General features: G+C 41.9%; 1 protein-coding gene across 1 annotated transcript in view; it reads left to right on the top strand.

The window, feature by feature from the left end:
- Window positions 1-23,315, top strand: part of RWDD2B (RWD domain containing 2B) — a 34,847-nt gene extending 11,532 nt beyond the window's left edge. The window contains exons 2-5 of the mRNA XM_078658389.1: window positions 5,798-6,028; window positions 6,119-6,186; window positions 12,294-12,659; window positions 21,640-23,315. Coding sequence (XP_078514515.1) covers window positions 5,813-6,028; window positions 6,119-6,186; window positions 12,294-12,659; window positions 21,640-21,880 — 891 coding nt within the window. The 5' untranslated portion in view covers window positions 5,798-5,812 and the 3' untranslated portion in view covers window positions 21,881-23,315. The remainder of the gene's footprint in view (window positions 1-5,797; window positions 6,029-6,118; window positions 6,187-12,293; window positions 12,660-21,639) is intronic.
- The last annotated feature ends 287 nt before the right edge of the window (window positions 23,316-23,602 follow it).

Below are 23,602 nucleotides of genomic sequence, written 5' to 3'. Positions count from 1 at the left end.
AATTGTTTCAAAGAACGACCCCATCCCTTCTTTTAAAACAGACTTGCAGTGTTGAAACCCTACTGTAGATGAAATTCCACCTCACAGAGGCATATGCACCATGTGCTCTGCTTACGAAGCCTGCTGTGACAAAAAGGCGCCCTTTATAATTAAATTATCAAAAACGACCCTACCAAAAAAAAACACATCTGACAGCGGCTTATAAAGAAGAGAGGAGGGGATGGGAAGTTCTACAACAGCAAAGATATCTGAATCTGGCGTAGACCGTGCCCAATCACAATCGCTTCCAAGTAATTCTGCATCAGACATGCAAAATAGGCAGCATTAACCAGAAACACTGGGGGGGGAAAAACACTAATAGCCATTTGGAACGGATTGTGCGCAAATACGTTACAACATTGTCACTTTGTGGTTAAATACAGAATAAAATAAGAGTTCAGATATCCATACAGAACGGTCTTTAAGATGTTCAAAATGTTCGTTCAAAAAACAATCGATTTTGCGATAAACACCATTGTTAAGTGGGCGCTAAATTGATAGGTTTGAGAGCAATCACACCCCAAAAAATAAATCTAAAATATCACAGAGTTTATAATCTACTGTTCAATGTTATGCAACCAACGCAATCAGGTGAAATTCAATGTCAGTGCTATGGGAACTTAAAAAAAATATCATTAAAAAAAACCACTCCGTTAATTGGGTCGACGCCCAGGGTTAGTGCAGCGTTCTCAGTCTAAATCCTAGCGCGGCCCTCTTGGGCTCTCATCCTCCAGAGGTCGGGAAAATTAGATGTCATACAGCTTCTGCTTGTGATGTAAGCTACACGAAGCCGTTCAGCTGCTGACATGTGCTGCTTGCGACGGGATGTGAGAGTGGCAGTTAAAGAGCGTTAATTGGTTTGCTATTATTACTGGCCTTTTTCTTGTACAATTATAAAAACTACATTTCACAGCGGCATTTCGAGTTAGAAGGCTATATTGCACCTCCCACTTTGAGTACAATTAACTACACAGAGCTGTATAAGGAGATGTGGCAGAAACATATCTTGAACTGTCAAAGGTCTGAAAACCTAAGAATTTTAAAGTGGTGCTGCCAAGAGGGGATTTAAATGGCTTGTCACCTTTCGGCAACTCACAGTGAGGAAAGGTCACCTTCAGATCAAGGCTCTTAGCACTTGTCCACCCTGGCTTCCCTGACTACTATGCAAATTCCAACTACAATGTTAATGTGTTCTTTCTTTTTGTTTTGTTTGTTATAAACTGTATCTGCTGTAAAGCGCTCCGATGCCCCCGGGTCAGGCCAATGCTATATAAAACTTCTTAAATAAATAAAATTAAAAAAAACACTAACTGCCAGCACTCAGGAAGCCTGAAGTATTATACCCTCTGGAATGTCACGGGGGATGATACGTGCGTTTTGGTTAATCAACAGCCGCCAAGTCTAAAGAATTTACTGCAGGCTTCCCTCTGGGCCTGGTAAAGGTTGAAAAATGTGTCCATGGACTGTGTTTTTATGCAGATTAAAGGCGTCAGTAGAGATGGATAGGACAGCTCCTTTATAATGGGACCGCGCTGACTCACTTGTGGGAGACAGGCTTCATAAACATTGATTGGAACCGAGGCCAGAACCATTCAAAGTGGCTCATTTCATTAGTGGCGCCCTCTATGCTGAATCTCAGAGGCACCTATAGATAGGACTAGGCACGAAGCAAACAATGCAGTTGTCTTTAGTCAGATTTCCGCGTCAAGACTGAAGACGTGAGCTGGCCCTGAGTGCACTTGACAGGGGAGTGCTTTAAAGACCTTGGCAGCAAGTGCTAGTGTTATTACGGACACAGCAAGAGGGTTTCTGAGAGGAGTAAATACTGAACACTGAGAATAAACCTAGCAGAAAAGTAGAAAGCCCATTTTCAGGATTAAGCCCAGAAATGGCAGCGCTCTCCTCCCACAAGACCCAGGTGCTGTAATGAACTCCGAGGTTTATAACAGTTCACCAGCACGACAAACCATAATACAATAGCACCCCTGCTTGATAAACGAGAAGACCATACAGCTAGTTTACAGATTATAACCTTTTATTAGAAGGGAAAATGAAAACAACATCCCTCAAAAATAGGTCTGCTCGCACTGTTGAACAGGGCAAAAAACACCGAGCAGCTGCTGTCATTTTAGGTGTGGGTAAGCACGGCACCGTAATAAACAAGCAGCATGTGCTGCCCACCCCTTGCGCTCACCGGCACTTAGACAATGCGCATGCCCCGCTGCCATATTTACGTCAGGCAGAGATGCTTGACACAAAAAAAAGTGGGATCTGGCGGACGAAAACTGTAGTTAGTGGCCGCTGCTACCAGACTACACAGAAGTCAGTTTAACATCAACAGGCACTAAAAAGCCAGCTAGCAGGAGCTGTGCCCACATTCAGCAAACGGCAGGAGAAACTACAGGCCGCTTGCCAAAATATAGGGATTACTTGATGCCTTGTAGAGGCAGTGCTTGCGCTGCCTATGCGAAACCTAAAAAAGGGCTGGACCCTTTGCTTGTTTCGCTTTTTGTATATTGTGTTGCATGTGTCTGAAGTGTCCTACGACTGAAAGTGAGTACGTATGATTGTGATCGTGGAGGCATCCTGTGCAACTTCATTTCCTAGCCTCGTGTTTGTGCATTATCAAGGTATGTCACTGCAGGGTGTTGGAAAATAATAGTAAGGAAAAACTCATGTAGGTCAAGTCAAGGAGATTCGCATAGCTGTTGATTAAATAGAGCATCATATGGGCAAGTGGGTCAAGGGGTCACCAAATTGGTTGTCTTTGAATGGACTCGAAGTGAGAGATGTATTATTGTGATTTTTAGGTATGCATCTCAGAGGAAAAATATAAATCAGACTAATAAGTCTCTACATCCACGTCCCATGTTTATCAACAGTTACTCATGTTGTCTTCTACACATGCCATATTTATGGGGCTACTTTCATACACACCTTATCCATTTGGAAATCTGGACTACAGATTTTTGTAGGCATCTCTCTGTCTTCCAGAACTAATATCTGCACAGAAAGAGAGGCTTAAGGTCAGCTCATTAGTTGTTGGCAACCCATATTCATGGCATATGGAGTTTTGCTTTTTGCACAGCAAAATTTCAGCTATTATTGCAGTGCACGAATTTTGATGCATTTACTGTCTCCCAGCAACATGCCTACTTGCCACTTCGCTATGCTCAGCCAATTGTGCGTTCACAGATTTATGTACTGGTTTGGCCTTACAACATCAGCGAGGCCATATATTTTGCTATTTTCCTCATCAATTGCATCACCCATGACCCTTCCATAATCCTAAACATTGTCCCGTCTCTCATTTAACACAGGCTTTTTAGAATTCCAGTTTTTTTGTCGTTCACTGCACTAAGCACCAACAGATGGACTCCTCTAATCTGCATTGGAATACTTTCCTCCCATCTACTACACACCAAATCAATTACAACAAGGAACATATGGTGGGCTGAGTCTGGCTGCAATTGTGATGGCCACCTTGCTTTGAACCTCTGGAGAATCTGCTGTGGAATGGTGCCTCCGGGGACTAAAAAAGGAGAACTTGCCCATACGTACAACCCACAGGATCAGTTTGGGTAGCCAGTGATTCATAGCTAGATGTGTTTGGAACATAGTTAACCGGAATTGCGCCAGGAAGGCTGTATACAGATTGAGTGCCAGGGTGTGAGTACAGAGCACTTGGCAAACTGTAGGAAGATATTGAGTGGTCAAGATGCCAGCACAACCAGGTACCATCCAATGACACATAAAAAGCAGTTGAAGCCTTTAACTCAGAGCCCACAGATCACAGTTTAGAGTACCTACCAGTAGGGCCTCCACCATAGTGGTGCTGGTTACTGCTTATGCCGGACAAGCGAGGACAACGCTAGAGAATATGCAAGTCCTAGGGCAGGGCCAAGGGTTCAAATGGTAGGTTACTTAATAAGGCAACCTTCTCCAGCTTCAGATGGTACCTGAAAGCACCCACATGCTCCCATAGCACCAGGGAGGGTCAGGGACAAATCAGTGTCATCTTAAATGACAGTAAGGAGTTTACCATGTTTCCCTCATTGGTGATGTGTAGCAAGTTTCCTTACATTGAGCATCTGCCTGGAGTCCCTTTGGCCTTCAGGGCAGATGCCCTTTCACATCTGTCTCCCACACTCTTGCAGATAGCTGTTTTTTGCTGGGATGCTGCAAAATCATTTACCTGCTCAACTCTCAGGTTCCTGGGATGCTGCAAAATCATCTACCTGCTCAACTCTCAGGTTCCTTGGTATGTGAGACTGGCAAATTCATTTCTGCATACAATCTGTCACAGGAGCACTATCTCAATCCCAGACTTTGTTCCCGGTCTGGTATAGCAGGGAGAATGGCAATCCAGGGGATTCAACTCTTGGATCTCTGCTGACTCAGCCACCCTGGAATGTGCCTTCTCAGTTAAAAAGTGAAGTGATGAACAATCTATTGGCTGATGGGGCCAGACTTTTATAATCATAATGGATAGGCTGATCCAATTGGAGTCTGCTACATTTGAATCCTGGTTGCGCCTTAAGCCCCAGGTGCATATTTCCTGCATATTCACTGCATGAGAAGAGACCTACTGCCATCTCTTGGTACCTGTGTGTATGGAGGAATGCTAATTTACTGCAAGCCAGGAGGCCCTGACCATCACCCAGATGATAAGCCTGAGCTAAACACAGATAAGGGCTGGTTCCTTCCTCAACCCATCAAGATTCTGCATGTTCTACGGAGGTACACTAGGAGATGGAATGTCCAGCAGAACTGATACCAGCGCGGTTTACATTAAACACAATGCCTCACCAATCTATCCTCACCCAGTAAGCACATTCACTTTCAACACACATATCATAGCAATGATAAAGGCAAAATACCCAATGTAAAGGAGATTGCACAGACTTTACCAGGAGGGAGCTGGTAGGCAACCCCTCACAAAGGGTACAGATTGACCCTGACTATACATTGATGCTGCCACCATTGTCAGTCTACCCCAGCCTGGGTAGAGTGACCAGTATCCTCTCTCAGTAAAAGAGGGGTGCACTTTGCATGCCCCCATGAAAACCGGTCCAGGCTCTAGGGTCCCAACCGTAAATTGATGCAAATGATTGTTATGTGTACTGAGGTAAAATCAATTAACCTACAGCAGATTTAAACAACTTCCTAGGAGGTCACCACAGGGCACAGAAGCGCACTCTTTAGATCTATGCTGTGACTTACTATCTGAACACTATGGAATACAGATTGTCTGTGATGCTGTTCAATTCTATTTTCATCTTAACATAAAGGTTCAAAGTGAAGGTGCCTTGCTTGTGAAAAATTCAGTCGATATTTTATGATTGTTTTTTTGTATGTATTGTCATTTATTGTTTCATCCTGATTTTAAATAATCAATCATCTTTATCAATTTTACTTTGCTGTTGACCTGTATATGAGGTTATTAGATTATTTCATGTCATTAGTGGCACTATATTCTTCCTTAGTTTGTCCATTTACACACTATATATCTCCTTAGTCATTCCATTAGCACACCATTGTAATCTATTGAATTACAACACAACTAAAACCCCCACAGTGGACAGGGTTGTTAAATGAAACCCAGAACTGGAACATGGTGGCCCTCATGAGATGGAGTTATCTAGTAAATTAAATTACATAGCACCTGCCACTTGTAAAATAAGATGTGGCAGAGATCTTTGTATAGGAGATGGATTTCCTGCTTGTTTCAGAACATTTGTATTCATCTGTTGTTTAGAAACACTCATACTATATGCTGAAAATGTCGACAGTTGAAGAAGCCGAAGCCCAGCTCTCTGAAATTGAACTGCTTGCCAGCATGTTTCCCACTGAAGATGAATTTGTTGTGAATGATCAGCTGGCTTTAGCAGAACTCCGAGACTTCGTTGATAAGAAGATGCTAAGTGCCCCAACATCGAAAATCCATTTTACAATATATTTAAAATTGGATGTTTCTGAAACTGTAGAGGTAAGTCGCATGTTAAATGCAAAAAACAGATCTTAGCCAAGTATTGTGATTACTCTTTAAGATAGCTTTTGTGTTTTGTTTTTATTGTAGGAGGTTTTCTCTTTGTCCTGTTCTTATCCCTTCCGTTACCCAACAATACTGCCAGAAATTGTTGTCAGGTACAGTACAGTTAACTCTTTCAACTTAATGCTGTACAGATATATTTATATGGAGTATGCAGTGGAACAGTTCCCTTTCTCATAATTGTACCATCCCCTCATAAGTGAAATAATAAACGTTAAGCAAACACCTATGCCCACCCCTGTGGCTGTTTACGGACATGTCCCGAAACCACAAAATCATGCTGAAAAGATTAAGATTATTTCTATAATTCTTTTGTATGTTTCAACAAAACAAACGCATCTATTTCCCAGCAAATAAAAAATAAATTGCAGGTAAACATGGTAGATGTCCGTTATTACTTCTGAGAGTAATGATTGCTTTGTATTTGCAGCTTTCTCTCTGTGTATACTTTGACGTCACTCTTGATATGATGTTAGGGTCCAACCGTGTACAATCCCCTGGACTTCTTTTTAGCCTTCAGTGGGGTGAGGTTTTCCCCATGACATATTAAAATCACCCTAACTCAACATACCCTTATAATTCTATCAAATAAGAAAGATAAGGATGAGATGAATGTATTGTGTAGTTTAGTGCTTTAATAATATAATTTAGTATTTTAAGGATAATTTGAAACATAATTTATATTAAATTAAATTTAGTGGGTATATGCTATAAATATGAAAGCAATGTAACGTTTCATAGAGAATTATGACTTGAATGTATTTCAATGTTTTTATTCAACTAAATTATTTTAGTGTGTGTAGCTAATTTGTAATGAGAAGGTGAGATATGAATTGCGTTTCAATTTCTTTGTGAACCAGTGGGTGGGAACCCTTAGTTTTCATGGTACTAGAATGGAAGTGTGTGGTCTCTGCCTCTGCTGCACCCCCATCCTACACCCCTATTTCTAATAATCAAATTCATAGATTTGGACTTGAATAAGGACTGAAGCTTAATTGGGACAAATTTTTTACTTCTGTCCATTGAAAGTGTGGCAAAAGTAGTGCCTTTCCAGTCCTCCACTAACAGTGGCTGCTTTGGATTCTTGGGGAATAAGACATTTACATAGAAGTAGAGCTACTCTTGCATAACAATATCAGTTCACTAAACTCATTGCAGAATTCGTTAGAATCCTGGAGATTACCCCTCTCGTCGGAACAGTCCTTGGGAAACTAGTTGTGGCTTCTGAGGTTTCTACAACATGGAAAGTTATATTTGGTGTCCGTTTTTTAAAGAGCTTGACAAGATCCTAACTGGGAAGAGGAGGAATGACCATGACAACAGAGCGGCAATCTCTGTCCTAAATTATCCCCTCAAAGAGGAGGACTAAGACCTCAGGAAATGGAGCTGTATTTGGGTGGCATGCAGGTTCAAGTCGTAGCTCAGTGGCTAGCAGTTCTGTTACCCCAGAGAAGGTGCTTCCGTTTCCCCATTCAGCAGCACTATACATGGATTAGCAATGGTATCCATCTAATCTCTCGTGTGAAAAAGTGCATTACAGAATATTTCGGGCAGTGCTTACTTGCACAGGAATGCCAAACACTGATTTGAAAGCCGAAGGATTATATACTCTATACAAGGATGGGGAAATGAATGCCGGAGCTCCTTTTCCCAATCACTGGTAGGCAGTATTCTGTATCAATAGTGGGTAAATATATTATTGTACTGATGGACAAGCATGGTTTTTTACAGAAGGGCATGCATGTTCCTTTACTGAACAGTATTTGCTGTTAGGATTCTGCTACTTGGTGTCACTCACGAGGGCCCGCCTTGACATCAGTAAAGGACAATATACATCTCAGCACATACCATTCTTAGTTTCTCCACTTCCCAGTCCTGGTTTCTGTCCCACTTCCCTGATGCATTATCGTCCTTGTCTTTCCTGTCTCCAAACCGTGCCCTAGTCACGCCCTGGTGGTGGCATGCTATTACCTCTCGATCCCGCTGCCTTTCTTCTGACCCTTTTACACCTGCCTTCTGGACTTTTCATTCTCTTTGATCTGACCCGTACTGTGTTCCTGGCTTACTTGTGTCCTGTTTTGTGTTCCTGGTTTTGCCACACATTTCCTTTCCAAGTTCCAGCTCAGCCTTCTCTTCATCGGTGATTCCCAGATTCTTTGCACCTACTTTACTCCTTGCACCTTGCTCACTCCCTGCACTTGTGCTCCTCGCCTGAGCCTCCTGCTATTTTTGTCTGCGGCTTTCAAATTAACTTACTGCTGAGTCTTCTTACCTTCAGTTTGACCCTTCTACTATATTCCAGGATTGCCTTTTGATTTCGGGTTTCATTGTTACTTGATTCCATGTTCCTGTTCTGATTGTCTATTTGTGTCTGCTGCCTATCTCTTATTAATCCTGTCTTTGTTCCTGTGTCTGCCTTGTTCTGATTGCACACGTCTAGACCTCTCTTGTATATGCGAATTCCTTGTCTTAAATTCTTTATTCTGATTGCATATTCCTGTCCTAGGTTGTGTGCAGGTTTCCAAAATATTCAGTTTTGTGTATTCCAGTTCTCTCCCTGACTTTCATTCCTGTCCATCGTTTCCCTGAGCCCAGTTCCTGTTTCTTTGTTCCTTCTTCTGTTCCCCTTTGTCTTCTTGTGTGTTTACATTATTATCCTGATTTTCATTGCTTCCAAGGGTGCCTGTTAGACCGCAAGACTTGTGCCTTTGGCACAAAGAATCACCTGGGGTTCCTTTTTCCAGAGTAGCTGCTGGTTCTCTCCTTGAATTCTGTGAGATTAATCTGCTTCTTGGCTATTTGTAAGATATTTTTCACTTCACAGAGAGATCACTTCCAAGAAGCAGACAAAATATTATATATGATAGTGGTCTTGTTTCCCTTATATCCCTCGTTGTAGCATTAGTGTAATCATATAGTTTGCCCTTTGCAGACTTCCCAGTTCACTGCCTGTTCCAACCTGCTTCAGTCCTCTGCTTCTGTCTGACATTCCTCCCAGTCGTGATGTACGCTCTTGTTTATATCTTTTCCCCCTTTTGTCAAAATCCCTTGCCCATGCAGTCAGCAAACTCCCCCTTATTACCTGGCTCTGTCCCTAACTTCAGTAGAACCCCCGACATTTGCTGACACCATGTTATACTGTACTACTAGGCAGTATTCACAAATATTGATAGTCTTTTATGTAGGTGCAGTGTTGCACCAAATGTTGTATGAATAATAGTCAATGTATTTTGTTAATAAATTCATGATAGTGGTAGTATTACTTTTGTACTGATTTCGGAATTGATGGATCGGTGGGTGTAAGTAGAGGATGTTTCTTCCTGCTCGCCATCCTCACATCTTTGTTTCATTTATTACCCTCCATCTTAAAATCCCCAGACTGAGCCCTAGTTTTCTTTTTTGCTTTCGCTCCTCCAGTCATATGTTTTGGACAGAGAACTATACAATAGGGCTCCCATGGCAAATCTGTGCAGTGGGTATGCAGGTGACGTGCTAGTGGCATGCCAAAGGCAGGCCCATCTGTACTCCTTCACAGCTGAATCGACGGTGCAGCAGCCAGTACCTCTGGTCAGGCAACTTCAGAAGTTTCCATCACAGATTATGTTGCTCATCTTTGCAGTTCCTAAAGCAAAGAGCTAGAGGTATTAGACTTCCAACCGGTTATGAACCCTTCCTTTTGGTGATTAAAGAACTCCAGTCGACCACACTACTAAGCACTGAATCTTCCTTTAGACTTCTCCTCCCTTCTTTTTCCATGGGTTTTAATGCCGCTATACAGTTGCCTAAGCGTAGGGGGAAATTTATGATTTGTTTTGTATTTCTTTTTTTATTTATATAATGTAAACGCTTTACATAGTACAAGCTGGAAATACAGATAACAAGAAATCATTTTTTGGCGGGATTGGGAATTGCAATTTATCAGTTATAACAGAAACCTAGATCTGTGATACTTCCACCCATTACTTAGCCTTGGCAGTTTCTGACCAGTACAATATTCTAAATATTGCTTGTGAAAAGAAACTAGCTGGCAGTGTGGAAATTCTATTTCACCATCATTTTAAACTATATCCGATTATGCTCAATGGCTCCTTACAAGCTGAATTCCTGGTATTTAATCTTGCTTCCACCTGTGTGGTATCCTTTACTGGGTTACGTGTGTGTCGCTCTCCCACCCCCATGTACTGCTACTTATTTTAGCAATGCTTTGGCCAAATTTATTGCCCCAATAGCTCTTTCTGCATCAAAGCTGTTCATTTTAGTTGATTTAATTTTAAAGCTGATGACCCTTCCTCCTCAACTTGGAGTGCCCTTATTGAATTTTGCAGTGTGTTGGTTTTGGAGCAATTGGTCAAATGTTTTCCCATAGTGCTGGTCATTGTATTGACTTTATTTCTACTCCTGGTCTTGTTATCCATCTGGACTACCTGCCACTTACCTGGCTAACTACTCTCATCACTTTAACTATCTTCTCACTGTACGTAAATGGTCCCCAAAACAAGAAGCAGTGGTTACCTCGAAAAAAAATTACATCAAGCTCAGTTCCTGCTTTTAGCACCTTCAATTTAGCATAATAATGTGAAACACTTGAATAAAAATATAAGTAGTTAAATGATAAACACCGTGGGTCACATTATTCCAATCAGGACCATAAAATTCCATCATAAAACACCTTACGCCCCCTTCTATACTGACGCCTAAAAACAACCAAATGTAGGTGTAAAGCTCTTGAAAGCAAATGGCCCAACAATTATGACTCCGACCAAAAATTGAAAATCTTTATAATTGGAAGGTATGTCAAAGGCTTGAAACGGCCAGCCCTTCTGCATTCTACAACAGTCGCATCAATGTAACTGGAAACAGAACCAGAGGAGTATTTAAAAATGAAAAGTAACTTGAGCAATCTAATGTGACTGGTAAATGCACAACTCTTTCCTTAGAACTAGGAGAGACTCGCCTCTTTTTTGTCTCTAAAATTGATGCTTTACATGCCTCATTTCATCTGGCAAAGGTCCAGCTTATCTGGAGCAGCAAAGGCTAAGTCCAATACCAAAATGTCCCCTCTTTCCAGCTGTTGGCATTGATGAGGTAAAATCTGCATTGATTGGTACTAAATCGGACTCCCCTCAGTGGTCCTTGCCTAGCTAAAGATTTTCACGTGGCAGTGGATGTGCTGGTCACCACTTACATGACCATTATTAACACCTCATCTACCACTGGCACTGTTCTCTCTAATTGGAAATAAAAATAGTGATCCTGCCTCAAAAACAAAAATGGCTGACCCTGATATTTCCAGCAAAACTTGCTGCATTACTTTTTATATTTATCACAGACATTGCTGAAAAGAAGACCAATAAACAATTGATCACCGTCAAAACATATTTTTTTCCACAGTCAGAGGTCACCTGTCTTCTCCACCTCACCTGTGTCTCCAGAGACCTGTAGGTGGTGGTAGAATGGTGGAGGCAGTCATCCTTCTTCCTGCTTCCTTCCAGTGTCTAGAGAGGGGGAACAATGTCTGTGATGGTCCAGTTTCACCAATAACCATCACTTCTGTCAGCTATGGTTCTGCAGCTGCCTGAACTGAGTAACGTACTGATTCCCTACTCTCTTATAATGTGTAGAGAGCACAGCTTTGGCAGGAAGGTTGGTGGGGTTGGAGGGAGAGCTCAGCAAGTCATAAGAAATGGTGTTAGGACACCAAGTGATGTGTTTGTGGGGGAATGACGGAGAGCGCAAGGATACTAAGTATTATTTTTTTGGAAGGTGGAGCGAGTGGCAGGACAGAAGTGATAGAATACATTTTTAAGAGGCAGTGGTAGGTGTTGCCGGGGTGAAGATCCCAGAAGGCCAACTATTTGTGTTTTTTGGGGAGAGCCTGAGTGAGCAGTGAAGGGGTGGGGAAGCGATATGTGTGTGGCTTCACCTACACAGCAGATTCACTGAATTACCTAAATTGGAAACTGGGTCTATACAAAATATATAATTGTTTACATGTAGCGATCCGTTTCACCACTGGTTTCTGTTAACCTTATAGGAAACTCGAGATGTCATTTGAAACCCTTTACCGTTAACATTAGCTACCCATCTATAATTCTATAGAAATTTGGGATAGTGTTAACACAGTTATGTAACACATGGTGGTGCTGCCATTGAAGTAGGATCTTTTTATTTTGTTAAAGTGCATTTTTTGTTTTTGTCATAGAGCTCCTTTGCTTACCCGGTCTCAGCAGGCTCTGCTGAACACTGACCTTGAAACATACCTGAGAACTTGTTGCAACGGTGAGGTTTGTGTCCTAAGTGCTACAGAGTGGATTAAAGATCACGCAGTTGATTATCTTTGCAAGGAGCTCATCTCCACCACTGGACAAGACACGCAGAGGACAACATCAAATGATGCAATTTTTACAAGAATGTGGATCTACAGCCATCACATCTATAATAAACACAAAAGAAAGAATATCTTGGATTGGTCAAAGGAACTCCGCCTTTCTGGATTTAGCATGCCTGGCAAACCTGGTGTTGTCTGTATAGAAGGCCTGCAGAGTTCGTGTGAAGAGTTCTGGGCAAGGTTTGCTTTTTCTGATTTATACTTTTCTGTTTACGTATCCTAAAATTAATATACATTTCAGCTTTTTAGGTTGGTTGGCAAATTTAGTTTGCGTTACTTTTAAGCGGGCCTGGATATCAGTCATTAAACCAAGCTCTGCCATATTGCTTTGCAAACAGTTGCCTTTTCTTTTTCTCCTCTACTACAAACGCCATTGTCTCTATTTTTCCTCCTTTCTTAAGTTGATGATATACAGGAAATAGAGGAGTTTGCAGGACCCTTTCAGATGTATCCTCAGCTCTATTAATTTTAGGCATTTCATTTCTGAGGAGTATTGGCTTAGTATGAGAAGCCAAGCAAACCACATGAAGCCATATATTGGATATCATCTAAATTTGTTGTACTTTCAGAGGATGGATTATTATTGAAATCCTTTTTTCACAGAAGAGGGATTTATTTTCAGTAGCAGTCCAAATTTGTGGTTTGGCAAGATTGACTATGCTTCATTAAACATCTTAGCTTTGCAAGACCCACTTAAGTATATATGTGTAAGAAAGAAGGGGTATCCCCGACTAGAGTTCCTAATTCGGGATAGGTATACTATTTGAAAGAAAAGTAATTAGGAACTGGTTTTGAATAGAGGGCAAAGAAGGACAAATGACAGCAAGAACTATTGAAGAACAAAGTGTGTGATACAAAAATATGGCTTTTATTTTATTTTATTCAAATGTTATTCTATACAAATTATCGTTATTTTATTACAGGTAATTATCGTGTGCATGCCTCCACTATACATGTGACTATCAATCTACATATATATCAGGGAGCCATGTGAGTATCCAAATGGACCTGGGTAAATAGATGATGCTGGTTCTCACAGGTCCATTTGGATACTCACATGGCTCCCTGATGAAGGCCCCCAGCCGAAACGCGCGTAGATGTCATATTAAGCCATGTTTTTATGTATAGTGTGCTGAAACAATCTTCCACACAACCTTCAAGTCTAAATTAACTACCTTGAAATGTGTATAGGACGTAATAATAAGTATATATATATGTAGATTGATAGTCACATGTATAGTGGAGGCATGCACACGATAATTACCTGTAATAAAATAACGATAATTTGTATAGAATAACATTTGAATAAAATAAAATAAAAGCCATATTTTTGTATCACACACTTTGTTCTTCAATAGTTCTTGCTGTCATTTGTCCTTCTTTGCCCTCTATTCAAAACCAGTTCCTAATTACTTTTCTTTCAAATAAGACCCACTTAAGTACCTAATTGCTAGCAGGACTGGATCGTTGTATATCCACCTCTATATGGAAAAATAGAAGAAACCTGCAAATAGGAAAGAACACCTGGTTCAGGATGTGGTCTCACCTCCGTGGCCAAGCAAAACAACTGTAATGACTCCGCTATGTGTGAGTTAAAACAATATGAAGCAATGGAACTGACTAAACACAGCACTAGAAAGGTGAAAATCCATTTCAAACTTTAGGTAGGGTATATGTTCTGGCTGCATGTCTACTGCCTCATTTGCATCTCGTTTTTTGTAAACCATTAGTATAACTTCTTAATGTACATTGGATATTGTTTTATACAATATGGGTATGTATTAAATCTGAATCTGTCCCTGTCTGTGCTTTATAAATAGATGGGAAAATGTTTGCCTATGGCAGTTTAAAAAAAAAAATCTAAATGTACAGAGTTTGCTTCATTTCCTAGATAGTAAGAAAGAGCAAGTGTTTTAGTCTCGTAGAAAATGGCACTGGATAACATTGCAAAAGAGAATTCAAGTTGCAAGTTTTATGCAGTGATGTATCCATATAGAAATGTTTTACTTCAAAAGGTTGCACTTTTATTTGAGATTTAGGATTGCTCAAATACATTGCTATTAAAATGTAGGATTAGTTATTAGAATCATAATCTACATATGGCTGCTAGTCTGCATTCTTAGCAACACTTTTTGGCTCACACCCCATTTTAATTAGGAAGATAGGCTAAATGTCACATGTCACGTGTGCCAAACACTACATATGGTAATTTGGGATGGCACTATTGTTCCAACACTTCACAGATCAAATGGAGATAAGATGAATCTTGAAAACATGACCTGCCTCTAATTCAGCACGGTAAGCATTAACCCAAAGCCAGTGTGCATGGAGGTGAAGAAGAAGAAGCTGTAAAGCTTGGTCTAATACATCTATTTGTGTGCCAGGATCACAAATTGCATCTCCCCTTTCTTACTCTTTCCCATTGGTCTGAGCATCCACCGATTCCATGGTGATTGACTCTTGAATTGACGTTAAACTGAAAATGTTGTTTATAAATTGAAAACCCTAGTCTCATTCACAACTTGTGTCCCCCCCGCCCCCCACAGTTTATTTGTTTTTTATTTTTACGCTTTTTAAAGGCACCAGATAACTCAGATGTGCCAATGGTGATGATGCCTGAACACTTGGACGAACAAGTGGCTGAACCTAGAACCTTAACATAAAGGAGGTTTCTGGAGATCAACTACTGTATTCCTTTGTCTCACAATCCCTCCAAACTGTTTGCTCACCATCTACACATTGGGGGTTGCAAGGACAATACCCTCACTAAAAAGTTCCCATCATGCCAAGCAAAATACATACATTGCATTTGCAACTAAACTTCTTTACTTGCTCGGTAGATCATTAAAATAAAACAAGCTTCTTTCAGTCATTCACAAAATTAATTGATGACAAGTTTAGGGAGACTGATTGTAGTCTTCCATCTGTCACTCAACGGAAGAGTCAGTAGGGTATAAAAAAGTAAGTTTGCCGTAGTTAGAAGTTGTGTTATGTTTGAGATATTTATTTCACACTGACTAACCTTAGATCACTTCATAATATTTGCTGCATGAAATAGTGATACCAAAATTAATACATGATAAAAGGATGGGCCCCTATGATCAACTCCTTCCTTATCCTTTTGTGCGCATTAATATCTGGGATTGCTGTGGGCAGGGCCCCCACCCCTCAGCTTTGAGCAATTTTGAAAGATCATCTGATTTCAGAATACTAATCTTAAGATTCAGGCAAAATCTCAATACCCTTGCCATTTGGTGCTAGACCACTTGTCCCAAAGGGTCCTGTGCATTACCATAACTGATTGAATGGAATTGACCATTGAATACGGACCACGGGCATACACTTTAGAGCTTGCTAGCCATGTTGTTTAAGGTTATCTTTTAAGATACACCTAGCTGTTTTTTGAGTGTATTATTTGTTTTCTCTTAGTTTTCTTAATGGCAGTAACCCATTTTGAACAAAATGTGTGCCCTATCTGAAAAAGTGTCTCATGTAAGTAGCAATTCATATTCCTTACTTTGGACGATAGTACAACTGACCACAAATGTGATACAAGAATCTGAAAGGCCACTGGTTGTCAAATATTACTCTGGGGGTTACAGAGTTGCATCACTGGTTTTGGCATATAATCAAGGCCCTATAAAAGGGAAGTTGACTGGTTTGGAAGAACAACCTCATAAACTCATATGATTAAGCTGTTAGCCCAGTTTAGTGTAGCTGTACCCATTCATAAATCATTTCCAAATAGCAGTCATTTAGGTTTCATACAGAGGTTTTGATTCCCCCCCACCACCACCACCATCTGTATCTGTATACATCTGACCACAAATTGTGTGACCCTATTTATTTGAATAGTGGTCGTGTGTAGAAGGTTAAGAAGAGATGAGCAACTCTGAAATCCTCTGCCAATTTAATCTGCTGCGTTCTCGTCTACAGACAAATGAAACCTAACTTGAAAGATTGCCAGTGATCCTAACCTATTTTGTGAAGTTCGCCAGCAAGGTTCTAATAGATTGTATCTGAGAGAGCTGACTGTGGAAAAAAAAACCATCAGAAGTGATTTATTTTTAATGACAATATTTTGAGTTTTGAACAATTGACACACCAGACATATCCTAGAGGATCATGTAGAGTGCCGGAATAATGACACTATAGTGGAGATAAACATAGAAAAAATAAGACTTAACCTCTCCCCAGGTCTGACCATTAAAATACATCACATGCCCTTTTGTTGCCTACCAAACCCCTGTGGCTCCACTTCAGCCACATCCTCCATAAGCGTTAAGTTCTTCCTCCAGGGAATAATTGGAGTTCTGTGGTCGTTGCAGAACAATGCCCCAGTATTTGCCCCATGTAGCCCATATTTTATAAAGTTTGAGGGAGGGGACAGCCCCTAGCATTATACATATATAGGAATTTCCATGCTCAAGCAACAGTATAGCACCCCTGCTTCCACTGTTTCAAGGATTGGGGGGGGTGGGGAGGGGTGGGGGTCAGTATCTTTCCAGGCCCCAGGAATCTCTTTCCGATATCACCAAACCCCACCACAGCAGGGCAGCATCATACATATCTGCGGCTATCTCCTCAGTAGTTAGGATCGCAAGGCAAGACCCGATCCAGCACTCGCTCAAGGCACCCCAACACCCCCGCCCCAAATGGGGACAAGACAATCTAGTGCATTACCAAGTCATATGCAGAAAGTCTCCTCTTCCTGACAAACACTGCAGATAAGTCGGTGTGTCCAACATTCCCATATCCCATAATTTCTCCAGAGTATAGTAAAATCTATGTAGATATTTCCACTCTGTAAGGCCGAACTGCGTAGCTATCGCTGCCTCACAGGAGGAGGTGCAAGTCTCTCACCAGTCATCATCCGTAAGGTGTCCCAAGTCACCTACCCAAGCCTCTCTTAACCTATCGAATAAACCTGATGTGTTGCTCACTAGTGTTCGATATACCTGCAAGAATTTGTCGTCATTTAGTTCCTGTAAAAGTAGTTTGGCCTGTAGAGGAGTGTGGTCCAGTATGTCCATGTGTTCCCTAATATATTGAGTGAGAGCATGTTTCATTTGAAGTTATCTAAAAAGATTGTGAGTGATGTAGGTTGGACTCTTCTGCAGCTCCATGAAGGATTTCATAGTCGACTCCGCAGGACATTCCCCAATTTGCATATGCCAGTCCCATGATTTTAAGCCCTCCAAGGCCGTAACCTATGACAGCTGGGCCCCATGCCATAGCAGGGGTTTCAGTTTCCAAACAGCCCCTCCATTCAAGGGCCCTGTGGGAGTCCTGCCAAATTGAAGAATCCCTTTTGTTGCCGCTGAAAGGTGCTTCAGAAGAAATTCCCCATAAAGCAGATGGGGAACAGTAATCCTTTGTATTGCCCAGTGTTCAGTAGCAAAGGCAGGGTCCATTGAGTCAATGAACCACTGTTCTTTTATGACAATGAGGTAGGACTCCTGTAATATGAAAGTTTGTTGGGGGTCACAATACCACAGTTGTTTGGAGATTTAGAACACTTGGGGAGGGTAATCTGTGGGATGTGACTCTGCCACAGGAAGTCCCTCAACAGGGAATCAAGCTTCTTAAAAAGTGAGAAGAATGGAAAGGGATAATTATGCAACTGATGCAGCAAACGTGCAGAGCGACCATTTTGTAGATGGCTGAGTGGCCAAGAATGGATAGTGGTATGGTTGTCCAGAAACCCTGGTCCTAATACACCAGTTCGAGATGGGGTTGAAGATTGCGTTCTTGGGCCCGGGTGAGGTCGCAATATATGTGCACTCCCACATACTGAAAACCCTCTCAGAGATTTCCTACCCCCCCCCGCCATTTGCTAGGATCGGGAGGACTCAGTGCCCCGAACTAGGGGTGTCGTCCATGAAAATCAGAACTTCATCTGCATATAATGTGATACTGTCGGACAACCCCGGACCCGACTCCAGGCCCCTCACCTCTGCATCTACCCTCATCCACCCCACCAGGGGCTTAAATATGATTGCAAACGGCAGCAGAGAAAAAGAGCATCCCTAACTCGTCCTCCTGTGCAGCGGAAATGGATCTGACATTGAGACCATTTGCAGCCTCGCCTAAACGTCGGTGTATAGAAGTCATGGCCAGGAGATTAATTTGAGTTTTTGCAACTGGCAAAACAAATAATCCCATCTCACAGAGTCAAAATGCATTGTGGAAATCGTCCAACAGGAGTATGTGAGCCCCAGCTTGTCTATCCGCCAACGCCAGTTTATCATTTACCCGTCCAATATTCTTAAGTTCCTCTCTTTAGCATAAAGCCAGATTGGTCCGTATCGACTAAGGTGGTTATCACAGAGCATAACCTGTTAGCAAGGGTCTTTACCCAAATTTTTACCTCCATGTGCAAGCGGGAAATAGGGTGGTCAGATGAACAGTTGTCTGGTCGGTGTCCAAGATTTGAGTATAACAACTATTTCAGCTATTCGGAGATCAGGGAGAAGAGTGCCAATCTCCTGGTCCTGCTGAAACATATCCCACAGAGAGGTTTCATGAGTAGCCCTTTGTAGGCTTTAAAGAACTCCACTGGAAAGCCATTAGTGCCTGGGGGTCTTACCCAGGTGGAGCTGAGACAAGGCAAACCCCATTTCCTCACAAGTAATATCATCATCCAGTGAGTAACTCTCCAGGGTTGATGGGATGCATAGGCAAATCCCTCACAAAGTCCCTCAGGGCCTCCAAGTGCTCCCCAGGTATCTGTGCATACAGCGATGTGTAATAAGTGGCAAAATACTGGACTACCGCTGTCCCTTCAGTATGTCGGGTTCTTCATCTGTTAAGTTTGCAATATTCGTGCGCTGTGCTGTGTTCGAGAAGAGCCAGCGGAGAATCCTACTAGTCTTATCACCATACTAAATACGGTTCTGTGTAGCAAACCAGGATGTTCTGGCTTAATCCAGAAGCAACTGCCGCCCTACCTCTTGTTGATGTAGGGAGTTTCTGAGGACCAAGGCATAAGCTGCCTCTGACTCTGAAATGTGGGACTCCAGGTCGGTCATTTCCTGTGTGCGGTGCCTGCGCCTCCCATGACGTAACCAATAATTTTGCCCCTAGTGGTGGCTTTCAGGGCCTCCCAGGTAATCTGCGGGGATTCTATTGTGCCAGCGCTGGTGCCCACGTAGCCTTGTATGACTGTGTGGATCTGAGACTGGGCTTTGGCATCCTGCAGACATCAGGCATTCAGGCCCCAGCCCCGCTGTAAACGCCTTGGGCGGGTTCGCAGCCGTCATTCAAATAGCGAGTGATCTGAGTGACCACATGCATGCATGTGCAAGTCACACACGCTAAAAGATTCTGAGGCTGGAATAAGAAAGTAGTCCAAACTGGAGCACCCCGGAGTAGAATGTGTAGGCCTGTTCCCCTGAGCGGAAAGCTGCCACATGTCCATCAAACCCATGGCCTCAATAAATGGGGAGGTCTCCGGGCCGTCTGCTGCATCAGGAACAGAATGACATGGTCTCCATGTGCGCAGAGTTAGAAGCAGCAGCTTCCTCCATCGCTGGCCCTGCCTCGTAGCATCACGTTGAGTTGAAGATGAGGGCGAGTATGGGGTGGATGGGGTCCCTGGGGGCAAACTTTATGCCATGGATCTGTGTGCCCTCTCTACCGCAAAATCAGGATATAGCGTCTTTCCCTGTACCCAGGTCTTCAGTCATGTGGTCACTAATTGGGTGAGGGACATCCCCTCCGCACCCTTAGATACTCCAACTAGCCTTATGTTTTTACATGGTGATCGACCTTCTGCATCATCCACCCGAACTTTTAGTTGCCTCACGGTTTTCTAGAGGTCGGAAATTGTTGCTTTTAATATATGGCCAGTGTTCTCCGTGGTTGAGCTACGACTCTCTCGCATAAGTCCTGCCACAGCAGAGAGACATCTACCTTCAGTTCACCTATTTTCCCATCCAGAGATGATCAGAGGTCTTGGATCGGTTGGAGTATAGGAGCAGGTTTATCAGCGGGACTCCTTGCTGGCCATCCAGCGGGTCTCGCATATGTATTGATGCGCTCCTGGGAAATCTGAGCCCTGGGTTGCTTGTCCTTCCCCATACTGAGCCCAACCAGTTCCCCAGTGGACAGAGAGGGTAGTGGCACTACAGCAAGCCCCCACAGCCTTAAAAGGAAAGAGGGGAGGCGCACAGGCCGCTGCTCACTCACGAGTAATTCCAATGCCCAGTAGGCAACCCCCTCTCCCACCACCCACTTGCTGAGTCCCAGGGAAGAGGCAATAGTCTGGTCTGCTAACCCTTGAGGGGGCCCCAGACAGTTGTTAACCACCAACAGCTGCCATCCAGGGCCACTCCTAGGGCAGCTTCAAAGGGTGCGAGCTCCAGAGTGGAGCCATGGACCAAAAGCCTCCACACCCACAGGGCGTGCCCTGTTTCATGCCAATCCAGCCTGACCAGCCAGGTATGTCCCTCTAGCACCATCTCCTGCCACGCTACCAGCATTCCCGGGGGACTCAGTTCCCCACTGCTCCTCCCTGTTGTGGCCTCCTGATCGAAGCCAAGGGGATGACATCCACCGCCTCTGAGCCCCACAAACCTTTAGTTTGATTTAAGCTAGGACATTTATGGCCTTCCTTACAATACCAGTGTGGAAAATTATCTTCCACTAAGTCAAGAGACAGTTTAATTAATGACCAAACCTTAGATGGTGGCATTTATGTCTTAAGTAAGCACTGGTGAAGCTGTTGCTCAGGACGGTTTATAGATGTTCTCCTCACCATCTAGACTCGCAAGGGCGGTATTGGAGCCAGGTATTTTTGTCCTAACCTAGGGCATTTTATTTTTGTATTAAATGCATCAGCAAAACAGCTAGAATTCATGTGGTCCAATTTCACTTATTTTTAACTTCTTGGATGTGTGCTATTTCCCTAATACCTTTTCCCTAAAATGTGTGTTTTGTCTTTGCAGTCTTTTATTGCAAGTGATCATTTTTTCACTTCTGTTGCCTTGAATGTAGTATTTATGACAGATTTGTTCAATATAGCCTTTGCTTTTAAGAGCGCACACATCTAGAGGTAGTGATTGTTCTCTCTATAGACTGGAAATACATTACTTAAATGCTGTTTCATTATTGGTCTAGAAAAATTATACATTTTAATACATTTATTCTCCCCCTGCAGAGTGCGACGGTTGACATGGAAGAGAATTTTAATTCGTCACAGAGAAGACTTTCCTCTGAATGGCCTGTCTGATGACATAGAAATTCAGAAGCAAAGAAAATTTTCCAATTTTGAAGAAAAAATATTTGATGTGCATGGGACTAGAGGAAATCACATGGACCTTGGACAGCTTTATCAGTTTTTAAACGAAAAAGGATGTGCTGACGTCTTTCCTATGTATTTTGGAATTGAAGGGCAGTAATCTGATTTAGAATATGTATCCATTTAATATATTTTTTTATGGCCAAGCATATCCCTAATTGTACTAAACAGAACTTTAAATCAGACTTTTATAGATGAACATTTTTTATTTTCATCTTCTTACCTGCTGTTATCATTCTAAGAAAAGTTGCTTTGAAAGAAAAGTGGCAATATGATGTAAAATAACATCGTAATAGATGAATTCCAGATTAAATACAGCGGATGAGGCAAGTATTTTTGTTTTGAGAGGCTCAAACAGTTGAACAATTAATCATAAATAATTAATTGTAATAATTATTTATTTGATGGTGCATCAAGGTGGGATTAGCGGTGTACAAATCTTTTGTTTTAGTCTTGTTAGATTGCTGGAGTGATGATACCTCCCATGAATGCAGTCCAGATTAAATTTTTCTATATGCTGTGGGGCCAATACAGACTGAAAGTTGTAAATCTGCACCTACAGTTCAATAATCTCTCATGAGTGCATATTTATGACTGTATGGATTACACAAAACATTTCCATGTGATGTTCGAAGCCTCATCATTAACAGCTTTCCATATGTAATGCGGGGAAAGTTTTGTGCATTACTTTTATTCGCTTTGTTGGAGGCATTTCCCCACTATGCAAGTCTATGCATTGTTGAGTTGATTATGGTGAGGTGCTTGAGTGTGCTATAGGGCTATATTTTGCATTCACCAAGAATTATTTTTTCCTCCAGGACCAACCCCTTTTACTGGTACCATCAGGCAAACTGGGGATGTTACCTCTCATCCAGGAAAAGCTTTACTCCTACCCTTGGCACAAGTAAATCTTCATTGATTTCTAATGTGGGAATGGGGTCAGGGATGACTTCGAGTATAAGTTCCAGTTTGTGAGGGTTCCCAAATTTTCTAGGGGAACCTCGCTGTGAAACACACACTTCCAACCTCTTGAGTAGGATTTACTCATTTGTAAAAGAATGTACAACTCAAGGTCACCTTTTATGAATATCTTCTAGATGTAAATCCAGCCACATATTACAGATTCACATGCAGAAGTGGCCTTATAAATCAGACCCTTTAGATCAAATCAGTTCTGATGGCAGACCTATATTTGTTTTCATATGAAGGAATGCAACATTTTCAACAGTAGAGAACGTTTTGTCTCTTTCATTTTCAATTAGTACGTGAAATAGACTCCTCACTTGTATCAAACAGGCATTCTTGGTTGAACATCTTGCACTAGTTTTGAAATCACATGCCTCCTGTCTTTGGGGTTTGAAACTGAAATATGTTAAATATACCTTATAGGTTGTACTTCTTAGTATTTGTGTAGATCAAAGTTGTTTTGGCACATACAGCACACTGAACTACCTTTGTCTAACTATTTTTAAAACGGGTTGAGAAAATTGTAAATGTTGATCATAAAATACTATAAAATTCCAAAGTGCATAAAACTGACAGTTCATAATACACCAAAAACAGTATATTTAAAAAACCAACTAAAAAAAAATAAGCAGCTCATTCGAGAATATCTTATCCTGACACTAAGTGCACCTCTAATACAATTAGGAACTGCACAACACATTTCTACTTACTCTAACTGTTGTAGGTACTGAAAGCCCAGTTTATAGTATCTAAAATTCATAGGCCATAAAAGTGGTACTAAAAACCAGGATTGTGCCGTTTTATAAAGGAAACGAAAAAGCATAAGTTGTACAATAGATTGGGTTGAATGATTGTC

The sequence above is a fragment of the Lissotriton helveticus genome, chromosome 8 (assembly GCF_964261635.1).
Source record: "Lissotriton helveticus chromosome 8, aLisHel1.1, whole genome shotgun sequence".
Taxonomy (NCBI): domain Eukaryota; kingdom Metazoa; phylum Chordata; class Amphibia; order Caudata; family Salamandridae; genus Lissotriton; species Lissotriton helveticus.
The sequence above is the reverse complement of the archived record's forward strand: the minus strand, read 5'-3'. Positions and strand labels throughout refer to the sequence as shown.